Genomic DNA, 22,523 nt, shown 5'->3' with positions numbered 1-22,523 from the left:
ATATTTTAAATTTTATTTGAATAAATAATTTGGAAAGAAAGCAAAACATTGAAAACAAGAATTCCTACATGTACATGTAACCTTGAAACTTAAAGACTTGTGAATAATTGAAATAACTGAGTTTTATAATAAAACTCCGTTATTTTACACTTACATGTACTGTGAATTTTGGGTTCTGTGTACTGTATAAATTACCGAAATAAAATTTTAGTCATCAGCCATTGAATAATAGTAAAAAAATAAATGAAAAATAAATAAAATAAAAAAAAATGTAAAAAGTAAGGCATGAAAAATGGAAGGGAATAAGTAGATATATTTGCTTTCTCTTTAAGTGAACAAGTTGTGATTCAGTGATTCTGGTAGATCTTGTTTCAAAAGCACCCTGCTTCCCTCATGATATAGGGTCAGAATGCTGCTCTTATATCTCACAGCATCTACATTTGTATTGTTAAAGCTGTCGACAGCTGCAAGACAATTTAAAATAACACTAAGCAGTGTGTGATTGTTGGCGAGTTTATTAAACAGTGTACCACATGCTCTGCTCTATCAGTATTAGATTGTGTGAAGTTCTGAAGATTTGAGCGAAGCCTTGTCAAATATATAGTGTTTTATCTTCTCCCTTTGGTGGATTTTTCCAGCACTTTTTCCCTCATATACCATTACAGTTTAAATTGGAATGTTCTATAGGTTTTGAAAGAGTTTAAGAGCAGTTATTGGGAGGAAAAAATTTAATCTTTGCCACTGTCCACATGCATGGAGATGTTGCATAAAGTAAAGTATACAAAAAATTTACATCATGAAGTTTAAAGGTTGACAAGCTTGGAATTTAAGGTCTTTTCTCTCTCTCTCTCTCTTTTTTTTCATTTTATTGAGCCCACAGTGATACAGTTGTAGCTATGGAGGGCTCATTGTAGGTGCTACAATGATGTCTGTGCTTGTCTCTGTCCCAGTCACCAAATGTGTAGGCCTTTGCCTTTAGAGAAAAAAAAACTTTTTATGTCGCCTTACATGAAGGCTTTCACACTACCACATTGTCCTTGTATAGAAAAGGTTTGTTGCATTTCCTCCTGTACATTAAGATATTGAAGGATGAGTCTATTAAATCAGATAGTGTAGGAAAGGTTTCACATTAGTCAGAAATGATTAATTTTGTGGAGGAAAAGACACCCTAGTGGTGGGACTTGGTACGGGCAATGTTTCATGCAAATTATATTGTAGTAAATGTGTATTCTAGCAAAATCATCCAATGATTTGTATTTGTCAAAACTAATTTTTGTATTGCTCTTTTTATGAGTGACCTTGAAAAGTTGTTCTTGGTAGTGTCTTTCTTGTCCCTTTCTTACCTAATAGTTTAGTATGCTTTAAATTCTATCCAACCATCCAACAACAAACAAAGTAAAAGGTATAAATCTAGTTGTTCAAGATAAAGCTCAGAATTTATTCAGGAATAATTATCATATGGTAGTTTCTTTTTTCACATTTAATTAAATTTGGACCTCACCCTAACGCTAACTTTGAGAGTGTTATTTGTGTACTTATGGTAGGGAAAGAGAAAGGTGATGCTAGTGGGCGTCGCCATAGTGTAAAACTCTGAATATATACAGGCCCTCTGGAGTTGCTATGGTGTATAAAGCTGCTGTTTACATTTAGTTACCATACGCCTGTGCTGAATTGATAGTCTAAATTTGACATTTTGTACATACATTTACCAAACTGTCAAAATACTCTGTTTTATAATATTTCTTAAGAAATACTTAAAAATTCAGTATCTCTATAAAAATTTTGTTCTATGTGAAGAAACGTAGCGCTAACTTCTCGTGACAAATGAATGGATTAATCACATCGTGGATTCATACGCGTCGATTTTACACCCGGTATTCAGTGATAAAATTCGGTAAAAAAACTGAAAAGTGGGGTAAAAAAAATCTTAATTCTTTGTTTTCCTGGCAGAAATATACAAATTTTTGGATAAAAACAGAATTGCATTCAAAAATATATTCAAAGTTCTTCTAATAACAACCAACAACTGAACATAACTGAGTATAACTGTTTCATTATATACCTCTGAGCAGGATAAGCCTTATCTCTGTATTTTGCACATGTTTACTTTTGATATAATGTTTGTTAGTTCCTTTCTCTCCTTTAATAAAATAACCAACATCTGAACGTGCATCACCATGGTTTATAACTGTTTTATTTTTATTATACAATGACTATCTCGGATCAGGATAATATACTAGTACTTGTTAAAGTATATGTATGTACCAGCAATAAAATCATGATCTGAAATGAAAGTAAACATTCTCTCTCTCCATATATATATATATATATATATATATATATATATATATATATATATATACACCATTATATCATATATACTTTTGCGTTCACAAAATTACTGGTCGATAAAGTGGAATTAAACACAATACTAGCTTATAATCGGTGTTTAAAATATAAATAAACTCAACCTGAACAAAAAAAAAACAACTCAATTTTGATTTTTGGGTTGTAAAAATTTGAACTTCTATGGATAGCTACCTATATGTCACAGCAACAGATGTGTGTGATCTGATTGGTCACTTGAGTTTAAAATAGACTCGGTGAGATTGTGCATGAAACTGCAATGAAATAAGTCAATAAATGTCAGTAAACCGTGGCTTAAGTTCACCTGAAGAAAGTACATGTATCATTGTGTGTTGTAGAAATGAAGTGCACCCTCTTGTTGATTTGCCGCCCCATGTTATTTATTTATGTTTTTTTTTTTTTTCTTTTATATTCATCGTTAGATAAGTTGTACATTTGAGTCAAGTGCAGTGTAAAAGCAAGGGGAATTTTGTTTGAGGGTTTTACTGAATCATATTGATATGATTAAGATTGTGGAATGTTACCGTCAAACATCATTTCCTTATTTACTTCCTTGTATAGAGAAGTAAGTTGGAGCAACAGCATATGTACATGTAATTGAATGCATGGTTAGTCATGTTAATGAGATACCATGCACAGCTTATGTCATAATGAGACACCATGTACAGCTTGTGTCATAATGAGACACCATGTACAGCTTATGTCATAATGAGACACCATGTACAGCTTGTGTCATAATGAGACACCATGTACAGCTTATGTCATAATTAGACACCATGTACAGCTTGTGTCATAATGAGACACCATGTACAGCGTATGTCAATGTCAACACTGTGTACACGTATAGAATGGTAACTTTTTGATTACCAGGTGTCATTTCCTGTCACTGTTACTTACAAAACATTACATTATACGTGTATATCACATAATAAGATCAAGTATAGGCTTTTAATTGAGAAGGTGTTGAAATATATACTGTAATTTCTCAACCTTTTTGCATGTTTTCAAGGTGGTTATTCAAGCATATTATGAAGGCATTATTCTGTGTAGGCTGATAAAATTATACTTTTTATGAAGCCCTGAAATTGGCCAATCCAGGCAATCTAGCTTTGTCTCCAAAATCAAATTATAAATGTGCATAAATTGAACTGAAAATTGCTCTTTCATATGAACAAACTTACTCGCCTTCGATACGTTGTCTCAGTGAAGCAGCACTAGATAAAAAAGCAATGGAAATGTGTCCTGCAACAAGGAGGCAAATTACATGCACTCTAAGGACTCCTTTGTTGTCATATGGCTGAAAAATTAAGTACAACATTAAATCCTAAGTACTCACTCACTCATACACAAATGAATCAAATAAATATATACACTGCAAAATCTGTGTAAGTTGATGGTACCTTGGATAAGATTGTGTCATCATATGTATTATGTGTCTGCCATGATTAATTATAAAGATGCGATATTAAGAATGTGTTGGAAAATATAAAAATAAGGGTGTAGTTTGTTTGAATTGCAGACAGGCTTGCGTTATGTAAGGTCAGTGTTAGGAAGTGCATCTAGCATATACTGCATTGCCCCACTATGCCACATGCTCATGAACCGATAATAATGATGATAAGACATATTGCTGTTGTTTATGTACATGCCATCAGGAAGATATTAAGTTGTTGAATAAAATTGCTTGGAGTTTACATGAAAATCTAATCAAAATATGAAGATTGTTCATCTACATGTACGTACATTAAGCTGTTGACAGTCGTCATTTCATCGGAGCCTCCATGGTCTAGGTGCCAGCGTGGCGCAATGACCCAGGTGGCGCATTGACCTAGGAGCCTCTCACCAATGCAGTCTGTGTGAGGTCATCCAGCTCATTGGCTTCCTCTCCAGCCATACGTGGGAATTTCTGCTAGCAACGTGCAAATGGTCATTGGTTTCTCCCAAGCTCTGCCTGGTTTCCTCCCATCATAATACAGACTGCTGTAAATTTTTTAAATGAAATATTCTTGACCACGGCATAAAACACTAATAAAAGAAATAAATTCATCGTTTCCTGGATGGACAGTTCACGTTTCATTTCGCTGCCAAACCCAAAAATGATACTCTCCCAACATTATTAAGATATGGATAACTTCGTCAGATAGACACCAATGATCCATCAGGTTTGCTTTCATTGTCCCACAGGTATATGAAGAATTGGAATCTCCAGTTTTAAGGTTTTTTCAAATGTTAAGTTTGAGACCTAAAATTTGGCGTAAAACACCTCTGAAGACTGAAAAATTTTGTGCAGAATTATAAATTGATGAAAAGAAACGTTATTTGATGGAAAAGATGATGGTATAGACATTCTTTTTGTCATCTTGAGGGCAGCATAGTTTTAATCTCACGCGAAGTACATAATGCCCTGGGCAGCTAAACATCAAGTCAGTTCTTCATTATCTATTTGGGCTGTTAGCAACATGTACACATTTGCAGTATAAAACACTAATGAAATAAATAAATGAACTAAGAGTATTTGACACTTTCAGTGTTTTACTTAATGAAATGCTTGTGAATTGTTATTTAGTTCGCTAAGTATTGTATTTGACCTAATTTTAGCACTTTTTAAGTGACACATTCTGTTAGATTCTGATTGATTCATTCACTTTATTTGGCTACTTCAGATTTATGGTGAAGTTCAATTTATTTCTTATCAGAAAACGTATAATTTTAATGCCTTTATTTGCTTCTGAAATTGCATTTTTACCTACCAAAACTTTAAGTGAAATACAGTATCTGTGCAGACATTTTTCATTAATACACAGTTGTTGCTAAAAACTTAGCCCGTAACAAATATGCAATAACTGAATTGCATTGGCCTGGAATAAATGTATACATGTGTAAGGTATACATATAGAAAATGTCACCTGAACAGTTGACGTGCAACAATATGGCTTGTATTATCCTTACAGCATGTACCACTGTGTTTAAAGATCTCCAAGACACAGCTTGCTTGGAAAACCCATCCTAATTGTTTTGAGAGCCTGTTCTAAAACAAACCCTGGGGGTGGTGGGCAAGTAACAAGGCAGCGACCATAAACCACTCAAAGCACTTAAGACTTGGCTGTTGTGGTGGAGGCTCTGGTAACAGATGGGATGTGAAGTGGGCGAGATGTCCTCCTTGGTGTGCCAGTCTCTCCCTCTGCCACCACACAGATATGTGTACTTACCTGTGTCTTAAGGGCTGTACTTTTGTCAAATTGCCTCCAGTCCAGTGCTAACTCTACACACAATCTGTCAACATGTGTTAGGATACATTATCTGGTTAGCCAGAATCCACTTGTATTCAGTGTACAAAGCTTATGGTAAAACACAGATGTTTCTGCTGATGAACATAAAAGATCTGTGATAGATATATACGTACAGCTTGTTATCGTCAACAGGGAAGGACAGGCATCGGAAGATCTCGTATGTTTGCCAATATCTGAAGAAAGCCAAAGTAGAAATGCTAGCGGGTATTTTCATTAACAAAATTACAGGTGCAAATGTTTTAGATTCGTCACTCAAAATATAAACATGTACTGTAACTTACTCCCATTGCTAAGTGCCTCATTTTACCCGATTTTTTCTGTTGATCTTAGAATGGTGTATTGGGATTTGTTTATAAGGGTGGATGATATCATCGTAGAAAAAAAGTTTCGGCAACAAGGAGAGTATGAAATTTATTTTTCTCCATTGTACATGTAGGCATGTACAGGTCAGTCTGGTATCAGTGTGCAGTGACTAAATGGTGCATCAAATCTTGTGTCCTTGTCATGGATTTCTAGAATTAAAGACCACTAGTTTTGAGGCAAAGTGGATACATACTAGGTTCACCACTACAGTTAGAATGGTGATCTGACAGTATGGAAGTACTTATTAAAACAAAATGGTATGATAGAATGGAGACCTTCAGTTAAAAGGTAAAAGTTCAACGTGTAACTTGTAACTTCAGATTAGAATAGGTAAACAAATTCAGCTAAAGGTGTCTGATATCTGAGTAGGCTGTTATAATCTTTTTTAACATACTGATTTGAAATACAGTTTAAATATGTCACAAATTTAAGATAATGTGAATGTAGGCCTATTTTCTCATTAGACATGTGTGTGAAGGGAAAACGGGAGGTGCATAATAACATGCTAGTTTTTGATAAATTGTTTCTGTAAGTAGTCAAAAAAAAAAAACAGTAAAAGAAAAGAATATATAGTGTGTAAGCTTCTTGTCAGTTTTTAGCCAAGTATTGCTGCAGATTTGAATAATAATGATCCACATGACACATGCTTGACAGCCTGAGGCTGTCTTGTAGAATTATAACTGCACAAAGCAGAGAAAACTAGATCATGTTTGGCTGTTTGGCTTTTCACCTGTGGATTGGGAGAGGGCCAGCAAACAAACTGTGTCCCCACCTGTTACTGAGAATCTACAGGGTGACCAGGTAGCTGGAGAGCGCCACAGTCTTGGTAAACACACACGCTGTATATTGTATATCTGACAAGACAAGAGCCGGGACAGCTGGTCAATTATTCTAACAAATCCAGCACAGCTACAGGTAGTGTGGGGGCTACCGACTTAAGGTAAACGATTAGCTGAAGCATTAACTCACGACGCCTACTACACAGGAAGAAATTTAAACAAAACTGAAACTAAAAACTTTGGTGTTTACAATGTAAGCTCTTTTTTTATTAAGAGGAGTTTTAGTTTTCAGTATAATGATTACTGGTATATAAAAGTATACCAAGGAACTGGAACTTTTACCAAGTCAGTGACAAAGGAATTTTTAATGAGTCAGTGATGTCAGCTACATGTAATCGTTGTTCTGAAATGGGGCCTCCATGGCCAAGTGGTTAGCGTGCCAGAGTGGAGCAATGACTCTCAAGCCTCTCACCAATGCAGTCATTGTGAGTTCTCTTTCTCTCCGGTCTTACATGGGAAGATCTGCAAACAACCTGCAGATGGTTTCCCCTTGGCTCTGACCTTCTCCTCCCCCACTCCCCCGATAATAATGCTGCCAGTCATTGTATAAGTGGAATATTCTTGAATAAATTATACTGAAAGCAAATATCCAGGAAATATATATGTCATTTCAGGCCTGTCGCTGTTTGACGCAATGTTTTCTAGGCTGACTGAATTGCACGTACATATATATACATACACATTGACACAAATGTCAAAAAAGTTGTTCATAGTCCATTATTTAGAATGACAAATATATAAGCTAACATTGTTTATTTCAGACGGCTCTTCCAGTGCCCTCCCCTGCATCCGGTGTTATAGAAGAACTTTATGTACAAGATGGAGATCGGGTTGAGGCAAAGCAGAAACTGTTCAAGTTAAAGCTTACAGGTAAACTACTTCTGAAGCAGACTTGGCGTCTTCTAGGTAACATTCACATAGGTGTATGTAAACAGTATTTCGGATTTACTATGAATACATTAAGTTCAATTAAATTAATACTAAACCGTTAAGTTTTACATGTCAGACATTTTGGTAACATTGTAAGAGATAATTACATCATCAACTAATTGTTTGAAATATCCATACTACCCAAGGCATATAATTAAACATATGTCAACATTGTTTATGAGAGCCACACCTTTATGACAGAATCTGTAATGATTGATCATATATCAATGACTGTTGATCATATATTGATCACTATTCCCTTTGTTTTCTGCAGGGGAAGCCCCAGCTCAGAAGGATGCTGCGAAGTCTGATGAGGCTGAATCAAAGTCCACTGAGGCTGACTCCAAGGCCAAAGCGGATGAGTCTAAGCCTAAGGAGGACTCAAAGGGTAGCTCAGGCCCTATCCCCTCTTCCCCTCCCCCTGTACCCTCAGTCCCCAAAGGCCCCAAGTCATCTGAGCCCAGCTCTTCTGTCAAAGTCACTCCAGCTACAGCTCAAGGCTCTACACCAGCTCCAGGCGCACGCTCGGAACAAAGGGTAAGCTTTACTACTGCTTTTGTAAGTTTCTGCAATTAAAGGATACATGAAAAGGAACTATAAGATTAGGTTTCTATGCCAAATAAAGGAAAATTATGCCCCCAGAATTTTTGTTGAAAAAATTTCATTTTGGAGGTATTTTTATACCTGTTAATTACCCCTCCATATTATGCATGTTTTCCATCAACGGTCGGATTTTTTCAGAAATTACGTCATCGTTGATCTTACTCAGAACTCAGTGAACACCCACACCCACAAAATCCATTTTATTGCATCAATATCTGTCTATCCACTATAATAAACCACACTAACCATCCAGAGCTAACAGGTTTTTTGACTTGTCAGCCTATTGTCACGTGACGCTTTCAGCACTAGTGATTGGCAAAGTTCATAAGGGCTTTTACAACATGGCTACTCGGAGTAAATTGTCTGTCGGTGCCATATCCCCAGTGCTGAACATCATATTCCCAGCTTTAAAAACTTTGTAGAATTTTTTACATATTTTTCTGATCATTTTTTCTATGTATATATAGTGGCAGACTTTGTCTTCACTATAAATATATGGTGACTCTGTTTCTTTGATGCAATATATTTGTTTTACTCTGCCAGCCATTGAAGATGGCCATTGGTGGCCATAATGAAACAATGCTGCTATTTTCCAAAACATGTTTATATTGGTTTTCCTGGTGAATTTTCACAAGACTTTTCCCATTCTAATTTCTTCTTAATTTTTTTTTTTCCACTGGAAATAATATTGTCCCGGACCCAGTTTCACAAAGATGTTGTACGTGTATGATAATCGCACATAGAGGGCAATGATACGGTAATAGTGATGTACAAAATGTCGTACGACAAATGTACGACAAAAAAGTGTCGTACGCCGCTTTGTGAAACCGAGCCCAGGTTATTATTCTTAAGACACTGTGATTTGATACAAAAAAGTTGCTAAAAATTGATTGACAAGGTTTTGTAAAAGTTTTCCATCATGTGCAAGCCTTGCATATATGCAAGTTATGAATGGGTGGATGATTCTGGATTGTTGTGCAAGGGTTTTTTGAGGGGGGGGGGCGCGAGGACATCCCGATTATGAGTATGAATATTCTTATTGTGATGTTGGGTGTTTTGGTGAAGGGATCGTCTTTGCTTGCACCTGTCTGTAGGTGACTGTGTTTGTTGTGGGTTTAATTTTAGTGATTGTAAGTAAAACTATTCAATCTTTGTGCACATATTTGTACCACAAAAAGATCATTATTTGGTAGAGACTGTCAGAAGTAACAATTATATTTTCCTCAATATCTTGAAACCCATGTGGCCGCCGCAGCACTTGTCATAGGTGTCTCATTCTCCTATGCGACAGTCATTTATTTGTTTCCTGTCAGACATCCTAATTTTGAATGAGCTCAGCAATAGTTGCAGTCACCGGAAGACTACAATGTTTGTAATCAGATTCAATGCGTTATCTTTTCCCACTGTTTTAATAACCAGGTGTCTTTGTCAAGTTAGAGCCTGGAGACTGTTTCCAATATTGACATGATATTAAGCAGCATGACGTTAAGCAGATCTGAGAGACAGGTTGTGTCTGTTATTGGGCATGTACATTTTATTACTGATATTCTCCAGTTTATGTAGTATATGTCCAGTATTGAGACTTGAAAATGTCAAGATGTTTTAGTTCACATCACTAGCTCTTTACCAATGTAGTCATGCGTTTGAATCCACCTAGTGCAGCTTTTATCATGTACTTGGCAAGGTTTCTTCCTCCTATACAGCTTAAAACTCTGGTCATTTACACTAATTCGTCAACTTTTTGGTATATGTAAGAGCAACATTTAGTGTAATTTATTCACGTTTTAAAGTTGGTTTTGGAGACAAGACAACTTAGGTTGGAATGGCCAATTTCAGGGCTTCACAGAAGTGTAATTTTATCAATGTACACAGAATAATGTCTACAGAATTTGCTTGAATAAACACTTTGCAAACATGGGAAAAAATTGAAGTACATCAAATGAATTTAACAATGTTAGAGCATCCTTAAGTTTTAACAATGACATCAATGATTAGATCCTAACATTGGTTTGGTTTAAGATACCGTGGTAATATCCAGAAATTTTGTGTGTGCTGTTACAATTTTTTTGCTCATCATAGAAATTCCGCAGACTGACTTTCGCCCACCTTCTCACGCACTGAATCTCACACTTGTTATACTATCAGTCATACCCATACAGTGATGCATACATTTGGGGGAAACCCGAAAAAATACATTTTACATCCAATGTAGATTTTCATGTCATTTTTCTCTCATGGCCTTGAAGTGCAGTTTTAGGAATCACACAGTATCTTTGTTCTTCAGCCCGGTCTATTTGTGAAGAAGCAGGCCAGTAAGAAATAAAAACAGTACAAAAATCACAATAAAACTGAACACAATTGAGATATTTAAATCAACTGCATTCAGTGCACAAATATTAAGTACATGATTTCATCTACCAGTATCTGTTTTTGCCTTTGCCTAAGAACATTTCGAGCTGCACATGAAGTTTGGGTATTGTTTCATCAAACTTATTTGAATTTGTCAAACTGTAAACAGGGACTACTATATAACTGTAGCCCATTACATAAGAATTTATCCAGCTTTTATGCTTGAATGAACTTGAAAATGTTACCTGCTGAGTTTTCAGTGTTTTTTTTTCGCGACCATCCAAGCTGTGCCATCTGTGATGTTATGGTTTTTACTGTGTTTTGCAGGTAAAGATGAACCGAATGCGCCAACGTATAGCCCAGCGCCTGAAGGATGCCCAGAACACATGTGCCATGTTGACAACCTTTAATGAGATTGATATGACGTATGTTGATAAACTTGGAATTTTCTCACTCCTAAAAGTAAAAGAAATCTAAAACATGAAATAAGGGTCATCATATAGACAGCTGAAAAATATTCGTAAAAATGCTTTCATTTATTTTTTTAGATTTTTTGAATTGTTGAAAAACTTTCAAATATTTAAATTCTATAGTGGGCTTATGAGCCTTACTGACAGTATCTAGAACTCTGATGTTACATCAGCTTTTTTTCAGATGTTGACGAGAAGGAAGGAATTTTTGGGAACATTATTTCAGTAATCATTTTCAGTAATCACTCTTTAATGAAAGAGTTATTCCAACATTCAGTGTCTTGATTAGAGTGGGATAAACTTTCTGTGACGTCAGAGTTAACAAACTCTGATAGTATGGTCCCTAAAGTCCACCTTACAGTTCAAATGTTTGAACGCCTTTACCTCTCTTCACATAAATCTAAAAATAATAGTTTGAAGTATATTTATGCATTGTTTTAAGGGGTCTATTAAGTGATGCCTACTTTGCTTTTTAGAGATGTTTTCCTTTAATAGAGTTTTCATTTTTTTCCACAGAAATATGTGATTTTTCTGATTCGTCCCTTAAACATGATGTGTGTACATGTTCTTATCAGTTTCTGTTTAAGATGTTATTTTTACAGTCATAAATTTCCTGTTCACATTTTATTGATGTATAACATTTGTAATTTGAAAACAGCTGTTACATTTACATGTGCATGTTATGTAGGCTGTTGTAAGTTTATGTCTGTAACAGGTATTTTAGGATCAAAATTATTAAAAAAAACCTCCTACATGTACATATATTGTTTCCTGTTGTAGTTGCCAGTTTCTTAACTCCAATAGCTGATGGATGTAGAATGAAAATGTTAGGATAATAATTTTGAGTTGTTTTTCTTACAGAAACATCATAGATCTAAGATCAAAATACAAGGAAGCATTTTTGAAGAAGTTTGGCATGAAGTTGGGTTTCATGTCGGCTTTTGTCAAGGCCTCTGCATTTGCCCTCCAAGACCAACCAATCGTAAACGCTGTTATAGATGACCTTGAGATAGTATATAGAGATTACGTTGATATCAGTGTTGCTGTAGCAACACCTAAGGTAAGATGAATGATTTGACGGCGTTGAGTGACTTAAAATTAGTCAATTTTATCAAAAGATATCACAGAAATGAATGCAGCCAGTAATTGTTTTTTGTGTGTGAAAAAAAAAAGAATTCTTGTAATTTAGGTAAAGTCACAAGGCATATACGTGAGTAATTATCATTTTCCATGACCAGTTATAAAATTCTTAATTTTTGGTAAATTTTACTATAACTTGAAATCTTTATTTCCCTCAGTTAGAGATCTTAAAATGGCTTGAACTTTGATTACTTTCCTCGGGAATTTCTTTTTAATCAAAATCAGCAGTCCAGTGGGACCTGAACACCATTACATTGGGAAAAATCTTTACCTAGATAATAGTGTCACATTGGGAAACATCACCACATTGGGAAACATCATCACAGTGGGTACATCACTACATTGGGAAACATCATCACATTAGGAAACATCATCACATAGATTAGACCATTACATTGGGTACATCATCACATAGGGTACATCATTACAGTAGGAACATCATTACATTTGAACCTCACTACACATGGGACATCATTACAACGGCAACATCATTACAGAAGCAAAATCATTTAATTACATGGAGAAGATCATTACCTTGGGAACATCATATGCTTGGAATGAAGATTGCCAGTTGCCCAAGGTTATTTTGGATTTTGCAGAAAATTAGTCTTTGATTTTAATAGAATTGTGGTTTGAAAAATAATTGCAATTTAAAAATTATTGCAGTTCAGACATCTTGTCGTTGATCATGTTGAGGCTATGATGATCAGGGCTTGATTTTATGTCGTGATTTTCGTCAGGTACCTGGCAAACGTTTGGTGGTTTTGTCCTGGCCTTGTCCAGGTTGTGTCACTAAATGTGAACTGCACCGCCATCTGATAAGTAAAATAATTATGAGCATGGTGTAAAACAAGAATCAAATAAAGTAGAATAATCTACCTGCATCTGTTTTGTGCAATTATTGCTTTCATCTTTTTAGAAATATGCAAAAGGATTTAGGGTGCTTACACATGTACATGTAGCCTGTGTGTGACGTTACCACCGGTGCAGGGGGATGTTATTATTGGGTCACACAGATGGTGTTTGTTGATGTGAGGATCGACATATAAAATACATTCATATTCTTAAAAATGCACCTGATATATTTAATAGATAAAAATCATATCTATATTTGCTGCAAGAAATATCCAATCCATTTCGGTTCTTGGAATGAAATACAAGGTACTTAGGCTACGTTTTCCTATCAACAAAGACAAATGAAATGGTGTCCAATGGATGGCACATCTCTCCTGGTATTTGAAATAATAATGAGGCTGCACTTCCTTTGCTTAATGAGCCATGCTTCCTTCTGCATTGTCATTAGATATACATGCAGGGTTTTTTTTTTCTACCATCATTATTATTTTTGCTTATCATGAAGTATTCACCAGTTTATTGTCAATGGCTTTATAACTGTTTTTGAAGCGTCGGATTTCATGAATGAGTAATGAGCATCTTTCATCAGCTAATAGAAAGCCGCGACACCTTACAGAAGTAAATGGGCCTACGGTGGCCGGCTCACTTGCAATGTTTGAAGTCTCTGTAATTTGTGCCCGTTCTTAGATCTTGTCATTCATGTTAAACCTCCAAGGGGCAAGGCTTTCTGCTGACCAGGAGCCTGTGGTTGCTGAGCTACAGACACAAGCCTGTCTCACCTCACTGACCATGAGGTGACCATATCTCCTAGCCTAAAGGTTTTTAGCATAAACTATAAAGCATCTGTTTTAATTTATCAGTTTAACGTTCAGTACCTGTTGTTACGTAAACACGTATGGCATGACGTAGCTGATGTATACTGCAGTTTACAAAAGATTTCAAGTAAGACAAATGTACTAATTTCACCTTCTTCTGAGAGCTCTTTTGATCTTTGAAAGCTGTTTTAAGGTTTGGATGGTTGGATGATATCCTCCTTGAAAAATGTGATTTTCACCACCAAAATTAATATATTTGCTTGTAAAAGAACATTTTTGAAGGCGCCAGTATAAATTTTGTCTGCAGTGTCATATTCAGAAAATAGTGAATCTTCTGTGTTGAAATCACAAAAATTTCTTTCTGTTATTTCTGTCTGTACACTTTCTTGATTTTGGCCGTATCCAAATCAAAAGGTTTTGAAGCATTTTGTTGGGCTGATCTTTATTTATCTTTATCAGTGTGCTTTCAGTTAGTTTATTTTCTGTATTCCATCTGGATTTGATTCTGCTGCCAAAAAGACCCCTTTAATTCTGACGCACCAGACTCTTTGACACAGAAGACATAGAGCTTGGCAAGGCTAGAGTAAAATCTGCAACAAATTGTTAAATTCGTGTGTGTTTAGAAGAAATGAAAGCTTTATATTTGCAGTGAAATGCCTGAGGTGTACATTCCCACATATTTATGACCAATATGTTGTACATCCTTAACATTCATGTCATGCATGTGAATTTGAGTATTGATTATAATTGGTCAAATGTTCAATTCAATGTTGTTTGAACTTGTTTCACCTACAGAATCAAATTCTGAAGGGGCACATTATTTATTTATAGGGGTACAGAAATCTTAACTTTGTGTATTTCTTTTCGCTAGCCCCACTACTTCTGTTGGAGTTAAGAATACTGTGGAAATGAGGGAGTAGTTTTACTGTTTCCCCCTTATAATGGCTTTCGGTAAAAGACCTTAAACTTTGTCCCCTAAACCCAAATGCTTTTTTAGACACAAATAAATGTCATAAAACATAAATAAATGGAGCAAATAAATGTCATACAATGCTGGTGAACCGTCACTGTTTTCCAATAGGACATTATACTTACCAAACAACAGAATTCATAACTTATTCATGGAGATTTTTTTCAGATCATTTACCATGATAATAAAAGCTGTAGAAGACATATCAGATTGTTGGACGCAATATGAATGCTTTTAATAGTGAACTTTGCGTAATATTCGGAACTTCTCTCGTATGAAAAAGTAACTTCCTACACGATAATACTCTCTTAAGTATCTTCATCATTGGATATTTCCATACATGTGCAACTACAAAGTGGCATTTACATTTCAGCCTTAGCTGAATTAAAAGAAAATTAATGGGTGCACACGTACATCTGCCTTTGATTCCAGTGCACCTTAAAACGAAACCTTTGCTTTACCTTTGCAGTCTGTGCACTGTGTGTGGCTAAAAAATTTTCTCAAATTCTAGTCCTGAATAACAGATGGAATAACAACTGGGTTTCTTTTTGCTCAGGGCCTTGTGGTACCAGTCATTAGAAATGTAGAAACAATGAATTACACAGACATAGAGAGGACCATTAATGAACTTGGAGAGAAGGTAAGGTTGAAATTTTTTGTTGATTTTTGTTCATTATTTTTTTTTTTTAGGATGGAGATGTCAGAGGTATTTCACCATTTGATGGAGACAACGCTTCAAAATGTATTCCTTGTCCGATCTCTCATTTACTATTTGTTGCAGTATAAGGACAAGTCAGCCGCAGTCATATTACACATAATTCTTAGTATTGTAACTTTTGATTGGCCTGAAGAAAAAAGTCTTTTAGAATTTCCTTTCAAGTTGATAATTCAAAATTATAACCTGATGTGCTCTTACATGAAGTTCCATGGAGAATATTTGTATTCTGTCAGTATGATGTTCATTTTGAGCTCGCTCTCATTCTGCTGTATGGTGAAAGCCTGTGGGACATACGCTGGGAAGTTTGTCAGTGACTTTCCAGTGGTCAGTGGTTTATGCTGAGCAGCACCCATGTTCTCCACCCATGAAACTTACTGCTGTCATATGATGGGAAATAATTTTGGGTATACTATAGCATTAAATCCTTATTAAATGAAAAAAAAAAAAAAAAAAAGTAATATAGATCAGTGAAGTGCGTAGAAAATCTCAAGATTTTAGTGGAGTTGTAAATGGCTGTAAATGACAGTTTGAATTGAACTACGTGTATCTCACATTTACTGGATTATCATTTCCAGACTATGAGTAGGTTCTTTCATTATTCAGCATTAAAGGATCATAACATCAGAGAAAAACAACAACCATATCTGGATTTGTGTGTGTATATGTATGTGTGTTTGATAAAGATTTCATGCTGGCTTTCTCTCCGGCCGTACGTGGGATGGTCTGTCAGCAACCTGTGGATGGTTGTGGGTTTCTGTCCAGTTTCCACCCACCATAATGCTGGTCTGCGTCGTATAAGTGAAATATTCTTGAGTAGGGCGTAAAACAGTAATCAAATAAATAAATAAATATAAAGATTTAATGCATGCATGTTTGATCTTCTTAAAACCATTACACATACATGTACATATTTTGTTTTTGCCCAGGCACGTAGTGGTACCCTAGCTATTGAGGACATGGATGGAGGGACGTTCACAATCAGTAATGGGGGTGTGTTTGGCTCCATGTTTGGTACGCCTATCATCAACCCCCCACAGTCAGCTATACTAGGCATGCACGGGGTGTTTGACAGGCCCGTGGCAATCAAAGGCCAGGTAAGTCAGGATTTTACTTTAAGCCCCCAGTTTGTTGGCAATCACTTGCCTTTCACCAAATCGGCATAGTTGTTGTACTTATCCTGGGGATGAAAATCTGTGTGTCACCCCTAGAAATGTTTATCATTTACTTTCTGGAGACAAGTGGTTTATACCTGACACTCCTGTTCCCCCCACGTGGACCACTGACTTTTGTAGTACGTGTTGAAATGAAATATTCTTGAGTATGGCATTAAATCCCAATGAAATAAACAAATGACCGCAAGCGGTTAGATGCTGTCATTTCAAAATCAGTATAATTTATCGGGAACAAATATATACTTCAGGTATTGTGAAGATATTTTAATATCAGATCAGTTCTCTGAAATCTATCACACAGTCTAAGTATATTTGTCATTCAGTCAGCCTAGTAATTGTGCCTTTCACTGAATGTTGTATGTCAGTTGAAAGATGTAAATGTAGATTTTCAGCCAGACTTTGATGCCTACTGGAAGGTGCATTTAGCATTTAGACCTACCAGACGTTCTCATGTTTCACTGACATTTACCACAGCTGTTCACACATTCTCGTATTATACATTTCGGGTAAATCTTAGAAAAGAATGACATCCATTCCCGTATACTTTCTTTATGTGTTCAATACTGCAATTTTATTTCTGTAGAAATATTAGTTCATAATAAAATTGCTTCAGAAGTGACTTTTCTAGTGGTGAAAATTTTCGGTAAACAGTTCAGACGTAACCCAGTAATATTATACCACATGATGTCTGAAAACAAATTTTTGCAGGAAGATAAATGGCTTTTCAACTGTGCCTTCTGATGTACAGAAAGGTTGTTTGTAGTATAGAAAGGTTGTTTAGAGTATAGACAGGTTGTTTGGAGTATAGAAAGGTTGTTTAGAGTATAGAAAGGTTGTTTGGAGTATAGAAAGGTTGTTTTAGAGTATGAGGATGTGTTAGGTGGAATCAAATGACTACTTAGAAGCTGGCATCCTGTTGTGCAATGACGTCAGCTTGTGGCTTTATGGTTGGCTTTTCACTCAGAGCAAGATGTTATTTGTGCAGAAGGAAAAAAGGCTTCTCAACAGCCTGTTATCTTCCTGGTTGGCTGTCGATGTTGTGTTGTAAACTTATGATTGATTGGAAACCGTGCGGTGCACTGGGGCAGAGAGGACTTGTAGATTTCCAGGGTTCCACGAAGTCTGGCACCACCCCGGGCCATTCTTCAACGCTACTATGATAAAGATATTAGGATTGAAATAAAGGAGGCGGTGAGGTCTTGCGCAATCCCCGGGGCGAGGCAGGCGCAGTGTTCAGCCTCAGTGTGTGCGCCTCCTGGGAGTCGGGTGGTTCTGAGGCGCGGAGCCCGACTTGACGGCGGAATTCCGGACAGAGACTGAAGAACCCGGCAAACAAGCCAATTACTGTCCTGGGTTTTTAATGGTTATCGTTGTGCCTTACTGATCAGTTTATTTGGCCCTGAAAGAAATAGCGTGCAAGCAGTGTCTATGACGTTAATACAGTATCTTACCATCTCCCCATCCTGCTTACACTCTGCACATACTCTATTATAGATCCTGAATCTATGCTGTCCTCCACATAATCTCTGTATCTCTCCAGAAACTGCCCCCGGGCCCAGCGTAAATCATCCAACTTATTCTGAGCTTTTTTGTCTGCATAATACCGGAAATAAGTTCTGTCTCAGTCCACTGCTGTGAGGAGATAAAATAGAATTTATCAAACCACACACGGGCATGTACATCTATACAAGCATTGTGCGTGTGTGTAGAGATGGGTCTGCAGCACAACACAGCACCCATTTCAGCCATAAAAGATAAAAGGTGTGTTGTCTATATTTTGTGGTAACCTTGCATGGGTCTCCTTTGTTTAAAGAAGAAAAATGTGACCAAACAATCTCTTGCATTTCCTTTGCTTCTTTAATTTCTATTAATTTTTTATGCTTGAAATAAAAAAAATACTTAAAACAACTTTTGTAATTTTACAAGCTTGATATCAAAGATATATGTACCAGCAGATTCTGTGATATGTTGCATTTATATTTCGTCACATTTGACATTAAACATAATTGCAGGCATTAGGTGTTAATATCGGTTAGTGTAATATGGACATACATATTTCCTCCTCTAAGACAGTAAATTTAAATTGATCAGTTTCAAAGAGAATCTTTTTAAGTATTGAATATTTTGGCAATTTTTATGCACACGCTGCAGTGATCTATAAGCTTTTGTCGGTTGCGTATGTGGTACTAAGGCAAGCATGTTTGTTCTGTAATAATTCTGAAAATAGATAAGTATATGTAATTCTATATTGGCTGCAGTAGGGGCATCGTATAAACTTGAACCTGTATAGATGTTCAAGTTGTGTCTTAAGGCTAAGGCCTCAGAGTTGAGGAGCTAGATCAGATCTGTACTCCCAAGGCCCATGAGCTTCATTATCCAGGCTCCCATTCCTTTAAGCCTGTTCCCATGTTTAAAGGCTAATTCAGATTTCTTGTATCTTTCCCATCCGTTCCCCTCGGGGCACGTTTGTTAATTTGATAATAAACAGAAGAGATCAATTGGGTTATCAATTTTGCAAACCCAATCCCAATGGCCCGTCAAAGATTTCCTCAATTGACTCATGATGTCCTTTAATAAGTTCCTCATCTGTCTAATCGTGTTGCCTCAAACATCTGAATAATATAAAAGGATGATGCAGAAAATGGGAGGACCATGAGAAAAACGGGTCCAAAGCAGGAGGACTGAGTCAGACATGGAAGGAGGCTGCCCTGCGTAGATGGAACCTAAAGTTACATGTACACGAAAGATCTAAGGTTAGGATGTATGCAGAATTGAACAGGACAGTGTTTACTGATGAGGGAGACATGCCAGTTGTACTATATATACAGTGTATGTTTTATACATACATAGCAGCTACTTGACTTGGACATTAATCTTCTCAAAGCTTAAGGATGTAAACCCTCTGATTGACCGACCTGTGGCTGATTTGTGGGTACATGTACCATGGGCTATTCTTAAAAAAAAAAAAAAAATCGTCTGTATACATCACGCTCATTTATCGTGGTGCAGTATGTCTTCGGTATTATGTTGCCATGGACACTACGCCAGGTGCATGTTACGACGGATTTGTGACACTGGCCTGAGAACTGTTACTAGTATAAATGTACATTTACTCACATATTCTCTGACATATTTCCAATAAAGCTCTTTTTAAAAGTATGACAATAATTTTGGAATATATCTGATACACACCAAAAATGCATAGTGTAGTTATAAAAAGGAGCCTTTTGCCATTTAATTTTGCGAAGTTTTGCAGATTTTTAAGTTTGAAGTCTTGTTGATGGATATATCTTTAGTTAATGTTTGATCTGCACTATTGATAGGGGAATGGATGATTGATTTAGTGACTGTTAGGAAATTGGGCGTGGTGTTTCTCTCCAGGCAAATACATACACTCAAACATCTCATGTGAGAGCCATTTTTACAGCCATTGTTGTGATTGTAACATCTTTAACACCTGCGTAAAAATAACAATACATATACAGCATGTTGGACAGCTTGTGTTCAGTTCGCTGACAGTTTTTTTAACTTAATACCTCATTTTGTAGGTGGAGATTCGACCAATGATGTATGTAGCACTGACCTATGACCACAGACTGGTGGATGGACGGGAAGCCGTTCTCTTCTTGAGGAAGATCAAATCTGCTGTAGAAGATCCCCGGGTGCTACTCTTGGATTTGTAACCTTAGGAAGTGTCAGTATGCTGATGTAGATGTCATATTTTGCTGATGTTACCTGTTCTTATCCCTACTGTTTTCTGCTACTCTGGGACAGGTTTTACGAAACCTTGAGATAAGTGGTCCTAGAGTAGGTACATGTATCTGTAAGAGTAAGTATTATACTGTGGAAAATAAATATGTGCATACAACCTGAAAAATTCCTCCACTCTTTGTTTATGGTAAAGCATGTACTGTTGTGTCTAGTCTGGCTTCAGCGTAAACCTAATAATCTTTTTGAATACACATTGCATTACACATCAAACTGTTTGTCAGTTAGAAGCTGCTGAATGTATCATATTGAAAGGGTATCTTGTGAACAAACTTGCATCATGTGTGTCAGATGAAAGACAGGTTATACTCACTGGTCAGCGCCTCAGTTCTCACTCAAAATTGTAGTGGAAATACCTTGTACCTTGCCACTGCTCTCAGGCTTTAACCCATTGTAATATATATATATATATATATATATATATATATATATATATATATATATATATATATATACACACACATGTATGATCTGACTTCAGACCAGATCTGACTTTAGTTCAGACTGAAGTGATATTTACATTGTATTGGAATTTGTGTGAGACTGATCTAAGCCTGGTTCAGCTAAATTTTAACACACTTTTGAACAACAAGTCCCAGTGCTGTAGTTAATATTTAAATTTTCTTTGCCATGAACATTTTATTGTAGGAACTGTGTTGGTTGTCAAAAGTTATACCAATTTGGTGGCGAAATGCCGTCCCTGATAAAACCAGTCCTTATGCAAAAGTTGCTTTAAAGAGGCTATATCATACCATTGGTAGAAATTGATCAGGGCAATTGAAATCTAATTTGTGGTTTTATTTTAGAATAGCCCAAGTAATTATCTCTCACAAATATTAGCGTCTTCTGTGAAAAATTGTTAATAAAGATCCTAAAATTTATAAAGCTGGCCGCATTGTAACTTTTTCAGACTTTAGAGTTATTTTAGCACTATAAATGGTACAGGTAAGAGTCTCATATTTGCTAAAGGCAAGAATAATTGAGCCTTTCTTGGAATATACAGAATATTTGATTTCATTAGCGAATATAGATTTTTTTTTTAGGCCAAAAATCTTTGATAGAGCCTCTTTAATAAAGAGCAGATAAATTACTGATACCTGGTTTGAATATGATTTGTTAGCTGAAGTGTATAATAACATGAAATGGCATGTAGGCCACTGTATTTTAATGAATGACTTGTATAGGGTGAGTTTGAGTTGTCTGCAAAGAGCACTAGATTCATGTGTATTTGAATAGATCTGTATTTTACTTACAAATCGGTAAAATCTAAAACTGTTGTCACAAAGTCATAGTCAGTACACAAACTGTTGTTTATCTGTCCATTTATGGTTCTGATAGTTTCCATATGTTGAAATGTTGTGACAAAAGCAAATTGTCATAATTTATTTGCTCAGCTCTTTGCTACATGTATTTTTATTTACATATTAAGAATGTCAAGAAATTGAAATATGTCGGAATCTGCACATGTTCTTTGTTTTCAAGGTCATTTTCACATTTAGACAAATTTTCTAATGTATCCTTTTAAGGCTTTCAGCTGATAAATTTTCCAGAGTGGAAAGATGTGTTAGGGCTAAATGTAAATTGAGCAGTTCTGTCTAAGCAGGAATATGTGTCATTGTGTGATGTAAGTGCTCATTAAAAGTCTGAATGTTTTTTCGTCTATCTAAAGAAGCATATGTTGGATCAGTATCACCCCGCTGTTTTGTTGCTGAGACCCATATCCATATTTCTGGATAGTGAAGTCACTCACAAAAGGTTATCTCCATCTGTATCTAGACAGTGACTCGTCCTGTGGTCAGCCTTTGGGGTGTTTAGTTTTTTTTTTTTTTTTTTTTTTTTTTTTACATTTTGGCTTTTTGAATTGGATCAAGGTC

The 22,523-nt window shown here is 36.0% G+C and overlaps 1 protein-coding gene across 1 annotated transcript in view; it reads left to right on the top strand.

Moving 5' to 3' along the window:
- LOC135467826 (dihydrolipoyllysine-residue succinyltransferase component of 2-oxoglutarate dehydrogenase complex, mitochondrial-like) overlaps positions 1-21,053 on the top strand; it is a 35,307-nt gene extending 14,254 nt beyond the window's left edge. Inside the window, exons 7-13 of the mRNA XM_064745705.1 lie at positions 7,621-7,729; positions 8,064-8,326; positions 11,069-11,166; positions 12,073-12,271; positions 15,548-15,631; positions 16,636-16,803; positions 20,430-21,053. Coding sequence (XP_064601775.1) covers positions 7,621-7,729; positions 8,064-8,326; positions 11,069-11,166; positions 12,073-12,271; positions 15,548-15,631; positions 16,636-16,803; positions 20,430-20,564 — 1,056 coding nt within the window. The 3' untranslated portion in view covers positions 20,565-21,053. The remainder of the gene's footprint in view (positions 1-7,620; positions 7,730-8,063; positions 8,327-11,068; positions 11,167-12,072; positions 12,272-15,547; positions 15,632-16,635; positions 16,804-20,429) is intronic.
- Positions 21,054-22,523: the final 1,470 nt, after the last annotated feature.

The sequence above is a fragment of the Liolophura sinensis genome, chromosome 6 (genome assembly GCF_032854445.1).
Source record: "Liolophura sinensis isolate JHLJ2023 chromosome 6, CUHK_Ljap_v2, whole genome shotgun sequence".
NCBI lineage: Eukaryota > Metazoa > Mollusca > Polyplacophora > Chitonida > Chitonidae > Liolophura > Liolophura sinensis.
This window is presented reverse-complemented; position numbering and strand designations above follow the sequence as displayed.